Source organism: Eptatretus burgeri, chromosome 5 (assembly GCF_056783735.1).
Source record: "Eptatretus burgeri isolate ZD-2024b chromosome 5, Ebu_testis_v1, whole genome shotgun sequence".
In the NCBI taxonomy this organism is placed as follows: Eukaryota; Metazoa; Chordata; class Myxini; order Myxiniformes; family Myxinidae; genus Eptatretus; species Eptatretus burgeri.
In genome coordinates this window covers 5,779,229-5,794,038 of record NC_140965.1, presented here as the reverse complement: position 1 = coordinate 5,794,038, position 14,810 = coordinate 5,779,229, and the positions used below count along the sequence as shown (strand labels likewise).

Here is a 14,810-nt window from a genome sequence, read left to right as displayed (position 1 = left end):
TGTTCTTCATTAAACAGCAACTCTTTTGTGGATGAAGTCATCACTTAAATGAATTCATTTAATTTATTTAACTGCTGTGGGCACGGTGACAACTGGTTTTAAAGTTAAAGGGATCTTATATGGTTTTCAGCCACAGCCTGGCCAGCCGTTCCTTGTCAACCATTTAATTGATAGATAACATGGGTTTTAAATGCTCCCACCCAGTTTTATATAGAACCCGGAGGTTAAAAAGAAAATGTTGCTGTTTCGGCACGTTTTGCCACCATTCCCTTCCCTTCCTCTCACACCGCATTCTCTTCCTCTCATGCTGCCTTATCTTCCCATCACGCTGCCTTCCCTCCACCTCCCCTCATGCTTAACTCATACCAAACCCCCTCCTCTCTCCACCACCATGGACATCTCCGGGCGCTCTCCATATGCTGAATTAGCATAACCAATTTTGTTCAATCCTGTTCTACAATCCCCTCCTCATCTGCACAAGTCAAACTTCCAAACCCAAGTCAAGAAGCCCTCCCCTCACACCCCCTCCCCTCCCCACTTCCCCTCTCCTCCTCGCTCCCACCCCCTTCCTGTAGTGCGTAGCAACGTTTGGTGAGGAATTGCTCAACACCCCCCTTTACTCACTTCCTCCTCCTCCTCCTCTTCCTCTTTCCCTCCTCCCTCACTCCCCCTCCCCTCCATCTTCTCCCCCCCACATCCTCTTTCCTCCTCCACTCCCTTCCCTATCGCTCACTCCCCCCTCCTCTCTCCTCCTCCTCATCCCCCACCTCTCCCCCTTTGTTAAAGACTGATGGTTTTGTTTTGAATTTAAATCTGCTTCCCAACAGTGGAGAATGTATGAATCAGATTTAGAGTGAATCACCCAGATGGGTGCAAAGGTCACTGCATGTACGAGTATGCATGAAGGCAGGCAAGCCTTTGTCAGGGACATAGCATGGGTTTTAAATGCTCCTGCTAAGTTTTATTGAGAACCCGGCGGTTAAAAAGAAAATGTTGCTGTTTGGGCACGTTTTATTGCCCTTCCCTTCCCCTCGCACTGCCCTCCCTTCCCTTCTCCTCTCACTGCCTTCCCTTCCCCTCAATCTCCCTTCCCTTCCCTTCCAATCATGCTGCCTTCTCCCCCTCCCCTCAGGCTTACCTCCACCTAAATACCCTCCCCTCTGCACCCCCAAGTACATCTCTTGGCGATCTCCGCATGCTGCATTAATGTACCCCATTTTGTTCAATCCTGTACTGCCTCCCCCCCTTTCTCCACAAGTCCCTCACCAAATACAAGTACAGAACCCCCATCCCCTCATACTCACCTCCTCGCAAACCCACTCCCCACCTCCTCTCTCTCTCCCCCATCTTCACCCCCACCCCCTTCCCAGAGTGCATAGCGATGTTTGGTGACATGTCACTCTCCCCACACCCCCCCCATTCCTAGTGATATATGTATATATATATATATATATATATATATATATATATATATATATATATATATCCCCCCTCACTCCCCCACCCCTCCTCTCTCCATCCCCTCCCTCTTTCTCCCTCCACCCTCCCCTTAATATTTCTGTCAGCGAAGCGATGGGTTGTATTTGCTAGTAATATATAAAGCTCATTTTAACCACTCACTCACTCACTCACTGATGATAAAGTTTGCTACATTCCGGGTGACGAAGAAAGCGGAAATATCGTTACGATGAACATCAAAGTCGATACAACCAGGGGGGGGGGAATCACAGATCCATTGAAAAGTGTCCGTAAATGAAAATGTAAATTATTGAAAATAATTAGATGAATGAAAGAAAAACAAAAGCAGGTGAGCGACCCGAGACAATGGAGAAGCACGGTTTGTTATTGCTTACAATGTGTAAGCATACCCCACTACTATGTACATATATACATAAGAATATAATGGTTGTGTATGTACATATATATATATATATATATATATATATATATATATATATATATATATATATATATATATATATATATATATATATATATATATATATATATATATATATATATATATATATATATATAGCTACGAATTTGGAATTCGATTGCACACAACATACAGGTTCCTTTCGTCAGCTATGTCGATAAGTGCTTGTTCCCTAGATAGCTCACCTTGCATTGTTTAAATGTTTAGAAATCGATTAGATGCGCTGCAGATCAATTTAATAGTTAGGGAACGAAACAATGGAGATGTACCCCCCCCCCTCTTCTGTGAAGAGGAAGAAGAACCCTGCCGTCCCGTGATTCATGATGTCAACAACTCCCTCCCACCCGTGGTTGAGCGGGGGATGGATCACGAGGGCACGAGTCACGCCAGGCGCGGGGGAGGGGGCGGAGAAGGATAAAGAGGAGATCCTTTCTTGGTTCTTGTTCTGCGTTGGAGAGTGGGAGTTGAGGGGCGTCGTTCAGCAGACCTTTGGGTCCTGTTTGGCTTGGGTTATGGTTGAGGCCTTCGGAAGCTTTTTGCTTCTGCAGAGGAGTTGTTCAGCAGAGCTTAGGCCACGGCTTGGCTCGGTTGGCTTTTTGGAGAGCTGTTTTGTTTGGAAGAAAGTTGAGCCGGTTGCTCGGCTCGAGCTGCGAATGGTGGCTTCTTCTTCTTCTTCTTGGTTCTTGGAGCTCTTTGTTCTCCGTTTGGTTCCCGGCTTGGTGCGACTCATCGACCTCATCTTGGAGGTGGTTCCTCAGGGAAGCGATGCATCGACGGGAAGGATCGGCGCCTCATCTCACCAGCATGTGTTGAGAAGCGCGGGAGGATTCGCTGGAGCTCGGGAAGGATTGCGGCTCACGGCGATTGGGTCCAGCTCGCTATCGCTGGAGCCGGGGTCCGAACAACTTGAAAACCACACGAGGTGGAGAGGTTCGAGATAGGTTCTGGGTTTCAGCTCACCTGTCCTCCGAGCTGGAGCTCATTATTAATGGCCTCTGCCACCATTTCTTGTGTGTGTGTGTGCGTACGTGTATCCGTGGGCCCGTCTAATAAGTAGGAAATTGTTAAGTGCTGTGTGCTGTAAATCTTTGCATTGCATTTCGTATAGTCGGAATAGTTCTGCTCTTACGTGCTTCCCTCGTTCCCCATTATTATTAATAAATACCCCAATTGTTAAATGTTTTCAGCTCGTCGCGTCGATTCTTTCATTGACTGAGCATTTCGTGTGTTTGGAGTTAGAAAGCCGTTGGTTTGCCGTAAAAGGGGGACATTTGGACCGACGGTTCTCGGCGATTAAGCCGCTTGGAATCGCGCACGGGACAGGCTCGCCTCGGCGATTTGTTCCGTACGAGTTCCGTCGAGGGTGGAATACCCCGGTAGTTGGATCACGTGGGTATTTAGGTACATCGAAGATTGTCAATCGACCCTACCCCACGTGGTCTGCCCATTGGCGTATTTCGGTTCTTGTACAAGGACCCGTCGACTCGGACTTATCCGGGCGGCGATCTATGTTCCGGGCGATCGGTCGGGCCGACTCGACTTGCGGCTCCGTTGAGAGCGGTCGGTTCGCGGCCGACACCGTAACAATATATAGTTGCGGTTCTGGAAACCGCATCCCTCCAACACCAATAGCAGCCAACATACAGTGGTCCCCAGTCAGTTATTTCATTAATGTACATTCAGATCGTCCCTTCCTTCTTGTCTCGTGGGTCAAACGGACAGTGCGTTGTGTAAATCTCATAGCGAGGTCTGATTAAATCTCTGAACTTCATTCCTATTATTTATTTATTTATTTATCTCGATTCCTGAGGTAAATCCAAGCAAGGGGTCCTCGTGTGAGCCACCAGGCGCTACGCTCGGACACCCATCATTAAAAAAACGCAGCCGCGAGCCTGCACTGTGAAACATGGGTGTTCGCGAAAGCCAGCAGGCATTACGCTCGGCCACCCATTTGTAAAAAAACCACAGACGGGCCCTTCGTGTAAGAATGTGTCCTCACAGAAGACCAAGGGCAGCAGTAGAAGCCAACAATAAACGCCAGCACTGCACGGAGCTTGTGCAGCGGAACGATAAACCCACCCCAACTGTCCAGGTGACAACAACCATAACCAACACAACCACGTCGTTGCAGGAATGTTGCGCTGAGGAAGTAGACAGAGCGGCACACCAAGTGCGAACAAATTACAGTACGCGCGCGGCGTACTCTTTTCAACCCATTTCTAAATCTCCATTTAATAATCATATCTGTCCTCTTTTCAATCCGAATCTACATACAATAATTACATCCAATCCTTTCCCTCAATTCCCTGAAACAGATCAGGGCTGGCACCGTGCACACGACACCGCCTTTGATAAATGGCCACGTGCTCAATGGCGGCAGACCCACTTGCAGTCCCGGGATAATTTATTATCGCACACGGAGCAGGGCATGTGTGGCACACATCGCTTCGGGTCGTCACCCCTGCCCGCAACACAGGATCTATAAAAGGACGAGTCACGGGGAGGTAAAGTGTCGTTCCTGCGCACCGCTCCTGTCTGATCATTCCTGTCGGCTCGTCCTGCTCGTCTTGGTATCTAGGATTGACAACCCACCCATTAGCCTGCTGGCTCCGCCTGCCAACTCCGCCCCTTCATCACCGCCTGCCGCTGACTCTACCCATCTGCCCATTGCTCCGGACTCCACCTTCTGATTCTGCCCAAAGTCCTTTCTTCACGCCTGTAGGACACACCTTTTCTCTGGATTGACGCTTAGCGGCTGGAAGTGTCACGAAGCAAGAGACGACGCTCTAGCTGTCAGGGAGGTATCGCCCAGCGGAGCATCCCCCCAAAACGTATTGGTGGCGCGGTTGGACAATCGTGCAAGGTATTGAGAGACCGTTAGCCTCAACTCCTCTCCTTTTTCTCTTCATCAACTCCTCTTCATCAGGGTGTGTGTGTGTGTGTGTGTCATGGCGCCTGTCCTCACTTAAGTTAAGATTGTACAAGAATTATATCGGGATAACTCTACTCTGTGTATGCTTTTGCAAGTTGCTTGTTTATCACACCACACTTTTCTTCCTATTCCTGCTTACATACATACAACAATAACAGCTATATTCACTGTGCCACATATCTCTCCTCACCTGCCTGTTAATAAATTTGTAGAAATGTTCCCAGCTCGTTTTTGTCTTTTCTTTCATTGATCCAGCATGGTGCATATCCTAACCTCGCCAGGACTTTATTCCCAATGATCCGTTCCTTTTAGCCGGTACATTCTTAGAAGTGTCGCTCGGCTGCATCTGATCCGGTAAAGTTATCCGGTTCGGACAAGGCTTTCCGAGGGCGTGTCCCTGGTAATTGTCACGTGATTAATTGGGTAACCCGGTTAACCCATAGACTGAGGACCCGAGGTCACGTGGTTGAGTTATTGGCATTCACGGTTGGTTAGCGACCCGCCGCATCACAAAATTATCCATGTGCGACGGCCTGCAATTCCAGGGAGTCTGGTGGGAACCCGAAATAGCTTCCCCTCCCTGGTGGTCTTCTCACCCGACTCCCACCAATATATATATATATATATATATATATATATATATATATATATATATATATATATATATATATATATATATATATATATATACACACATCTTCTTCTTCTGCTTTCGGCTGCTCCCGTTCGGGATCGCCACAGCGGATCATCCATATGATCCGCATTGTGATTTGGCACATATTTTATGCCGGATGCCCTTCCTGACGCAACCCTGGTCGCCTCTTACGACACAGGGATATGGTACACCTATTTTCACCGGGGTATACACCGGCCCAGTACGCTGGTACTCATTTCGCCGACCTCGGAAGGATGACAGGCTGAGTCAACCCCCTGGTGTATTAATTCAGTGGCCCAACGGGGCTTGAACTCAGGACCTTTTGGATCTCAAGCCGCTGCCCTAACCACTGCGCCAACACCAGGTTCATGTATATGTGTATATATATATATATATATATATATATATATATATATATATATATATATATATATATATATATATATATATATATTCTTCCCCCTCTCCATGTTATAAATTATCAACATCTCTTTCAAAAAAACCTTTATACTACCTGGAGAGAAACAAGGGAGATAAGCCAAGTCCTTGTCATAACCTTAACCCGGTGGAATACAATTAACTAAAGTGATGACGGCAGCAAATCATAGAATGGCAGATACAAGACAGCCAAAACAACCCAGAGCTGAATAATGACAGGTAGACATGTTTACTTAGGTTCGTTAGATTGTACATTTATTTCCTCGATAAGGTGAGAAGAGCAGACGGTTTACACTTTTCAAAATAATCCTACCCTTTTGAGAAGAAAAGTTCTTCTCTTCAAAACAATCGGTGTCCTCAAGTACACCATCACTGCCAGGCAATGGAGTGTTCACCAGAGGGTCAGGCCTGTGTCCGGGCTGAGTAGGTGGCTGCACACCCGTGAGAGTGTCGAGGGGTGCAGGCACTGGGGGGAGCTTGGCCGAGGAGAGAGGCTGGATGGGTGATGGCTTTTTCTGAATAATAAAAACAAACAGGATAAAGAAGGGTGGATATGTTCAGAGTATTTCTGGAATCCACCAACTGTGAAAGAACCCAAAATCCAAATCCAAAAAAAAAGATAACTAGTCTCATGACAGGGAATACACTGAGTGGCTTGCCAGTGCCTTTCCCAGCAGTCAAGGTAACATTTGGCCAGCGTGCAGGGACATAATGACCTAGAACCCTGGGATATTTGATGTCCACCAGTTAATCAATGCTGGCAGATGTCTCCTCCCATGGACTATGCGCTTGCTGATGCAACCAACGTCCTGGTTGCGAAGCACCAGCTTATATCGTGAGGTCGGGAATCGAACCCATACTCAACATCTCAAAGACTGCAATCACGTCACCACTGAGGTTTGTCACACATAAACCACCTTTGTGACATCTCCTGATGGAGGTTATCCAGCCCGTGTGCAATATCGTAATAGATTGTTGTGAGTGCTGAGTGTGCAGCGTGTTGTGTTCCACTGTCGTAATGTACTTCAAGAGCCGCGCAACCGACACTTAACAAACATTTCCATCAAATGGCAAGCGCTGCGTTTTACTGTTGGCTGAGCTTTAATGTTGTAAGTGTGGATCATCACCGGTGCTGAGATCAGTTGTGCTGTGCCGGATGGATCATTGCAACTCGGAGAGAATGACCGATGGACTATGTAAATCCGGTTGTTCACCCACGCGCAACAGTGCAAAACAGGTCACTCCAAGTTTGACAAAACTTGATGTGGATCACTCTTGTTTCCGTGCAAATCCGGTCTCCTGTGAGCACGAGTGGCTGAGGCAAGATATCACGTCAATAGGAGTATTAGAATGTGTGCGAAGTCAAGTAATCGATCTGTTGTGTGCGTACGGGGGTTGATGGATAGAGCAGAGGAGGAGATCGGGACCATACTCTGCGCAGAGCGTTGGTGCTGCCGAAGCAGTCTCCTTGGCTATTGGGCACAATCCTGGATGGGTCACCACTCCGACACAGTATACCAGCATGCTGGCACTCATTTTTGCTGACCTCGGAAGATGGATAGAGAACATTCAAATTCAACTTTTGACAACCTGCAAGGCCTTCATTCGCAGCTTGGAGTAATGCTCTCCCTTTTGGGCTGACGCTCCTGCCTCACACCTTGCCCTTATTGATGCCGTGGAAAGCAAGGCTCACAGAATCATTGGGATCTCCCGCGAGTGTCGAGGCCTGTTACTCTTGCATCGCAGACAGGTTGCTGCCCTTCTCTGCATTGTATCACCTCCTTTTTGGTCTTGCACCCTCTCCCCTCTATTGGCTCCCTCCCTCCCTGGTTTCTGCAGGGCACACACACGGTCTGCCAGTAACCCTCTTATTATTCAACTCCCAGAATCCAGGCTCACTGCTCACCTCCACTCATTTGTTCTTATGTTCTCTCTCCTGTGGAACCAACTTCCCCAGTCTGTTCTCTCCCATTCTTCCTTCCAGAGTTTCAAGTTCACCACGACCTCAGGTCATTCCCCCCATCCATACTCATGATCTCTTGTACCCCCAAACTACCCCATTCCCAAAGCAATCCATTTTGCCAGGTTGTTGTGATGTTTCTCCCTCTCCCTCATCTCTTTCTGTTTCATTACCGCTTTCTCCTCCTCTTCTTTCTGTGTTTCATTCAGCTAGTGTGAAGCTTCTTCACCCCCACCATGTGTGCTTCTCTTCCCCCTCTTGATCTCACTCACTTCTATTCTGCTGTTGATGTTTCCCGCTTTCCATTCTGCTCTCGCTCTCTCACAAGTCTCGACCCTGTCGACAAAATTTTTTTTGTCTGACTGGATAATGCCGAGGTAGCTAGTCTGGATTCGATTCCCGACCCGACCATCAACTGTCAGATTGGTGCTTCGCAGGCAGGGATGCCGCATTAAAAAAGTATGCCGTCCCTTGGATGGATGTTAATTAAGGTGGTTGTCAACTCTGCCAGCATTAGCTGGAAGTCAAAGACACCACGGTGTCTTTCTCAGGGAGGAGGGCAGTCATTGCCACCCTGAACAAATTACGAATTCCTGCGCAAATCACCTCCAGTCGAAGGGCGGATCTGGCCATCCAGTACGTGATAGACTTAGACCACAAAAAAGGTTGAAAGTATTTGGGACAATAAGAGAAGTAGTAGTAGTTGTTGTAGTAGTAGTAGTAGTCGCAGCAAGTAGGCAAGGCTCAAGGTCTGACATTTTGGCTATCGAGTGGTCTTCAGATAGGACTCAACGGTCTTCAAGATCACTCGATGGTCAAAACGTTGGACCCGAGCCTTGCCACCTGGACGGCAATATTAATCAGCAGTGCCTTCAATTTTGCCAAAACAATCCATAGGTGTCCCCTAAATCCCTTAGGATTACCAGGAAGCCTGGAATGAGTGTCGGATGGATGATGCCACCATAAACTTGAGGCTTTTGTTTGGCGTGTCTTCTGCAGAGGCAGCAAACGCACAGCAGTAAGAGCACGCCGGCCACCGCGCCCAATAGGCCACCCAACACCATCGCCGGGAACATGGTCATCCTGCAACCAGAAAAACGGGGAACGCAAGACCCATTATTAATCTCAATGTCACCATCATCATCACTACATCATGATGCCATCACCAATCAATGCCTTTTTCTCGCTGGGGTGTGACCATGATCCTCACCTCCTCTCTTACACATGCGCGTGCAGGTAAAACGGTGGACTTGGTATCCCTCAGGTAGGTGTGCTTTTTGATGCGGAGTCTCCTGCTCAAACCACACCGGTCCAATAAAGGTCTTTGAACAGTCAAATTCAGGATACGTGGCCGTCTACATATTACATACTTTTTGCCTTTGGCATGGAATTAACGCATATCTGAAATGGTCAACAAAAGGAAGGGGTCTATTCATGACGATTCCAATCCTCTTCCCATGATTGTTAGGATGTCAAATGGTACAAGTTCGACAAACTTGGTTTGTTCAAACGTTTTTTTATCATTTGAATGTCGATAAACCGCAAATTGATCATTATAATGTGGTCGTCTCTGTCTCTGTCTCTGTCTCTCACAAATTTTGAGGTCCTGGAGATCGACAATTTGATTACATTACCCATCAGGTCCAGACACACATTTGGCTAACACCGACAATCCCATCAATCAGTCATCATCGCCCCAATATAGATGAGGATGAGGAGGAGGAGGAGGAGAAGGTGATGGTGGAAGAGGAGGAGGAAGTTGAGTAATTAAAACTGTTAAACAGAATAAAGTGAGTAATTACGACATAGCCGAGTACAGGTCTGGTTTGTGTAATTAAAATACCGTTCATTTGCCAAATCCCCTATGCTCACTAACCAAACCATAATTAGTTCTTAATTAGCTACAAGTGCATGAAATGGAATTGCCCTTTGACCTCCATATGATGTTTGTCATTCCTGGTGGGAATGAAATCCAAACAATGTGAAGCATGTTTTCTGAAGGATCAAAAAAAAATCCCCCCCCCCTCCCAAATATAAAATCCCCTTTCCTTTCATTAACCCCGTTCAAATACGAGCCCCCCTCCCTTTCACATATGAGGTCCCCCTTCCACTCATCCCTTTAAATGAGCCCCCCTTCAAATATGCACCTCGCTCCCTTCCTTCAAATATGAGCCCCTCTCTTTTTTAAACTGGACCCCCCCATCCCTTCCACCGACCCTTTCAAATGCAAACTCCCCTTCCTTTTCATTAACACCTTCAAATACGAACCCCCCCTCATCCTCCTCCTCTCTTCACCCACCCCTTCAAATATGAGACCCGTCCCTTCCACCCACCCCTTCAAATACAGCCCCCTCCCTGACACCAATCTCTTGAAATACAGCTCCCCTCCCTTACATCGATCCATCAACGATAAGCTGTCACCCATTCCTTCGACAGACCTTTTCAAATTTAGGCCTCTCCATTTCGCCGAATCCTCCCTTTCAACGACCCCTTGGAATACGAGCCCCCCCACCCTCCTTCCACCGACCCTTTCAAATCCAACCCCCTCCCTTTCACTGACCCCTTCAAATATGATCCCGCCAAGCACCATGCCTTCCACACATGAGACCCACCCCCACACGACTCCTTAAAATATGACCCCCCCTTCCCTTCCACAAAAGGAGCCCCCCCCAACCCCCATCCTACCCGGAGAGCACTGAGACTTTGTACCAAGGGAGATGGTTCCAGAAGATCCCGAAACCCTCTTCAAACTCCCCCTGTGCGAAAAGACGAACGTTGCGTAAGTCCCGGATTGACGATGTCACCGAGAAGGAAGGGACATTTATTTACACGAAGCACCGGGGGAGTTCGGCGGCTCCGGGTTCGTCCGTCCCCGGACAGAAGAGAGAGAGAGAGAGCGCACAGCGAAGAGGAGCACGGGCCGTCGATCACGTGACGTGCGTTCGTCACGGGGACGCGCGCGATTCATTGAGAAAAACACGGCGGACCCGCCCACGTGGGCTTCGGATATCGGGAAAATCCGCCCCCACCCCCTCCCCGTACTCCTCCACACACCCACAAAACCACAACCACTACTCTCCTCACCACGAATCTCCTCACCACTAATCTCCTCACCACTAATCTCATCTCCCCTAATCTCCTCACCACTACTCTCCTCACCACTAATCTCATCTCCACTAATCTCCTCACCACTAATCTCCTCACCACTAATCTCCTCACCACTAATCTCATCTCCCCTAATCTCCTCACCACTAATCTCCTCACCACTAATCTCCTCACCACTAATCTCATCTCCCCTAATCTCCTCACCCCTAATCTCCTCACCACTAATCTCCTCACCCCTAATATCCTCACCACTAATCTCATCTCCCCTAATCTCATCTCCCCTAATCTCATCTCCCCTAATCTCCTCACCACTAATCTCATCTCCTCCCCACTAATCTCCTCACCACTAATCTCATCTCCTCACCACTAATCTCATCTCCCCTAATCTCATCTCCCCTAATCTCATCTCCCCTAATCTCCTCACCACTAATCTCATCTCCTCACCACTAATCTCCTCACCACTAATCTCATCTCCTCACCACTAATCTCATCTCCTCACCACTAATCTCCTCACCACTAATCTCCTCACCACTAATCTCCTCACCACTAATCTCAACTCCACGAATCTCCTCACCACTAATCTCCTCACCACCAATCTCCTCACCACTAATCTCCTCACCCCTAATCTCCTCACCACTAATCTCAACTCCACGAATCTCCTCACCACTAATCTCCTCACCACCAAGCTCCTCACCACTAATCTCATCCCCCCTAATCTCCTCACCCCTTATCTCATCTCCCCTAATCTCCCCACCCCTAATCTCCTCACCCCTAATCTCCTCACCCCTAATCTCATCTCCCCTAATCTCCTCACCCCTAATCTCCTCACCACTAATCTCATCTCCCCTAATCTCCTCACCACTAATCTCCTCACCACTAATCTCCTCACCACTAATCTCCTCACCACTAATCTCCTCACCACTAATCTCCTCACCACCAATCTCCTCACCACCAATCTCATCTCCACGAATCTCCTCACCCCTAATCTCCTCACCACTAATCTCATCTCCCCTAATCTCATCTCCCCTAATCTCCTCACCCCTAATCTCCTCACCCCTAATCTCCTCACCCCTAATCTCCTCACCACTAATCTCCTCACCACCAATCTCATCTCCACGAATCTCCTCACCACTAATCTCATCCACGAATCTCCTCACCACTAATCTCATCTCTCCTAATCTCCTCACCACTAATCTCCTCACCACTAATCTCCTCACCACTAATCTCCTCACCACTAATCTCAACTCCTCGAATCTCCTCACCCCTAATCTCCTCACCCATAATCTCCTCACCACTACTCTCATCTCCACTACTCTCATCTCCACTACTCTCCTCACCACTACTCTCCTCACCACTACTCTCCTCACCACTACTCTCCTCACCACTAATCTCATCTCCCCTAATCTCATCACCACTAATCTCAACTCCACGAATCTCCTCACCCCTAATCTCCTCACCACTACTCTCATCTCCACTACTCTCCTCACCACTACTCTCCTCACGACTACTCTCATCTCCACTACTCTCATCTCCACTACTCTCATCTCCACTACTCTCATCTCCACTACTCTCATCTCCACTACTCTCCTCACCACTACTCTCCTCACGACTACTCTCATCTCCACTACTCTCATCTCCACTACTCTCATCTCCACTACTCTCCTCACCACTAATCTCATCTCCCCTAATCTCATCACCACTAATCTCCTCACCACTAATCTCAACTCCACGAATCTCCTCACCCCTAATCTCCTCACCACTACTCTCATCTCCACTACTCTCCTCACCACTACTCTCCTCACCACTACTCTCATCTCCCCTAATCTCCTCACCACTACTCTCCTCACCACTACTCTCATCTCCACTACTCTCATCTCCACTACTCTCATCACCACTAATCTCCTCACCACTAATCTCCTCACCATGACTCTCATCTCCACTACTCTCATCTCCACTACTCTCATCTCCACTACTCTCATCTCCACTACTCTCATCACCACTAATCTCCTCACCACTAATCTCCTCACCATGACTCTCCTCTCCACTACTCTCATCTCCACTACTCTCATCTCCACTACTCTCCTCACCACTAATCTCATCACCCCTAATCTCCTCACCACTAATCTCCTCTCCACTACTCTCATCTCCACTACTCTCATCTCCACTACTGTCCTCACCATAACTCTCCTCACCACTAATCTCATCACCCCTAATCTCCTCACCACTACTCTCATCACTCCTACTCTCCTCATCACTCCTACTCTCCTCATCACTCCTAATCTCATCACCCCTCCCCTCCTTACTCTGAATTTCAAATGTTAATGATCACCGACGTGCGTCTGTATCGGTCTTGTTCCTCAATGGAAGCAAACAATCTTCAGCAGCACCACACTCCGCACCGTACGATACAGAGTGCACACCGCAACCTTGAAGCCCAACATCGGCCCACGGGCCTAGCCCCAAACGGGCCATCTTATTCTTCTTCTTCCTCTTATTCTATATTTGAACACAGAGAATACGTACGAGCCGTGACGTCACTCGGCCTCGCCCCAAACGGACCATCTTAATCTTCTTCTTCATATTCTATATTTGAACACAGAGAATACGTACGAGCCGTGACGTCACTTCTCCCTTTTGCGTTTTATCATGGAGATTCCCAAGGAATAAGGGCATGGTAAACAATGGGGTGGTTCCAAAAAGGTCTTCTAACAAAGGATGCGCCAGGATATTGATTGTTCGTGGCTGCATACGTCATCGTCGGTGATGACGGAATCCGTGGCTCGCAACAGACCCTCTTGGCAGGCAGGTCGCCACGATGAGGTAGGTCCCTGTGGGGAGGTGCACGTTCAGGCAGCGATGAGGAAGCTGGTGGTGGTACGAGCACAGAATGGCCAACTCTACATCAAGGGCATCGTGAGGTCCTTTACGTCCACCAGTGAATGCTAGCAGACTGGACAACCGGCTTAACGTCCCTCGGATGGACTGATGTCACCCCCACCTATGAAACACCAATCGGATAGTTTGTCAGGTCGGGAATCGAACCCAGCCGAGACGGATTGAAGGAGAGTGTCCATCCTTGTGATTGCCACGTCTCGCTTTCTCTTTAACTATCGGAGGGAACAGGGAAGGAATTTCCAGACAGGTGCCGTTTGTTTCAGTACCTCGGACAGCTCTCAGTACCTCGGACAGCGCTCAAAACCTCGGACAGCTCTCAGTACCTCGGACAGCGCTCAAAACCTCGGACAGCTCTCAGTACCTCGGACAGCGCTCAATACCTCGGACAGCTCTCAGTACCTCGGACAGCGCTCAATACCTCGGACAGCGCTCAATACCTCGGACAGCTCTCAGTACCTCGGACAGCTCTCAATACCTCGGACAGCTCTCAGTACCTCGGACAGCGCTCAATACCTCGGACAGCTCTCAGTACAGGAGTAACAACCAAAGGATACATTTAGACTGATGTTAAAAATACCCATCATTCTTACACAATGGCTCCCACAGGCTCGCTGGACAATGGTGTAAAAATAAAATTAATACTTATTTTATAATTAGAAAATACCACCCGTCGTGGGGAGAGAGAGAGAAGGGGGAAGGAGAGAGAGAGGAGAGGGAGCAAGAGAAGGGGAAAAGAGAGGAGAGAGATAGAGGAGCGAAAGAGAGGGGGAGAGGAAGAGAGAGAGAGAGAGAGAGGAGGTAGAGCAAGACGCGGAGGGGAGAGAGAGTAGGGAGGGAGAGAAGGTGGTAGGATGGAGAGGGGGAAGAGCAAGAGAGAGGATGAGAA

The 14,810-nt window shown here is 48.3% G+C and overlaps 2 protein-coding genes across 5 annotated transcripts in view; one reads left to right on the top strand and one right to left on the bottom strand.

Moving 5' to 3' along the window:
* SYT13 (synaptotagmin 13) overlaps positions 1 to 13,510 on the bottom strand; it is a 31,299-nt gene extending 17,789 nt beyond the window's left edge. The window contains exons 1-5 of one of the 4 annotated variants that reach the window (XM_085880556.1): positions 13,333 to 13,510; positions 10,610 to 10,680; positions 9,135 to 9,216; positions 8,848 to 9,007; positions 6,278 to 6,479 (exon numbers count right to left, since the gene is read on the bottom strand). In XM_085880556.1, the coding sequence (XP_085736682.1) occupies positions 6,278 to 6,479; positions 8,848 to 9,006 (361 nt within the window). In that variant the 5' untranslated portion in view covers position 9,007; positions 9,135 to 9,216; positions 10,610 to 10,680; positions 13,333 to 13,510. Of the gene's footprint in view, positions 1 to 6,277; positions 6,480 to 8,847; positions 9,008 to 9,134; positions 9,217 to 10,609; positions 10,951 to 13,332 lie in introns of those variants that run through there. The other 3 variants (XM_085880555.1, XM_085880558.1, XM_085880557.1) reach the window with 3 other exon arrangements.
* Positions 11,019 to 12,273, top strand: LOC147025773 (uncharacterized; the record flags this gene model as incomplete). The annotated part of the gene is made up of 2 exons (XM_085880284.1): positions 11,019 to 11,319; positions 11,600 to 12,273. Coding segments are annotated over 2 exons (894 nt in total), but the record flags the coding sequence as incomplete, so codon positions are not given.
* Positions 13,511 to 14,810: the final 1,300 nt, after the last annotated feature.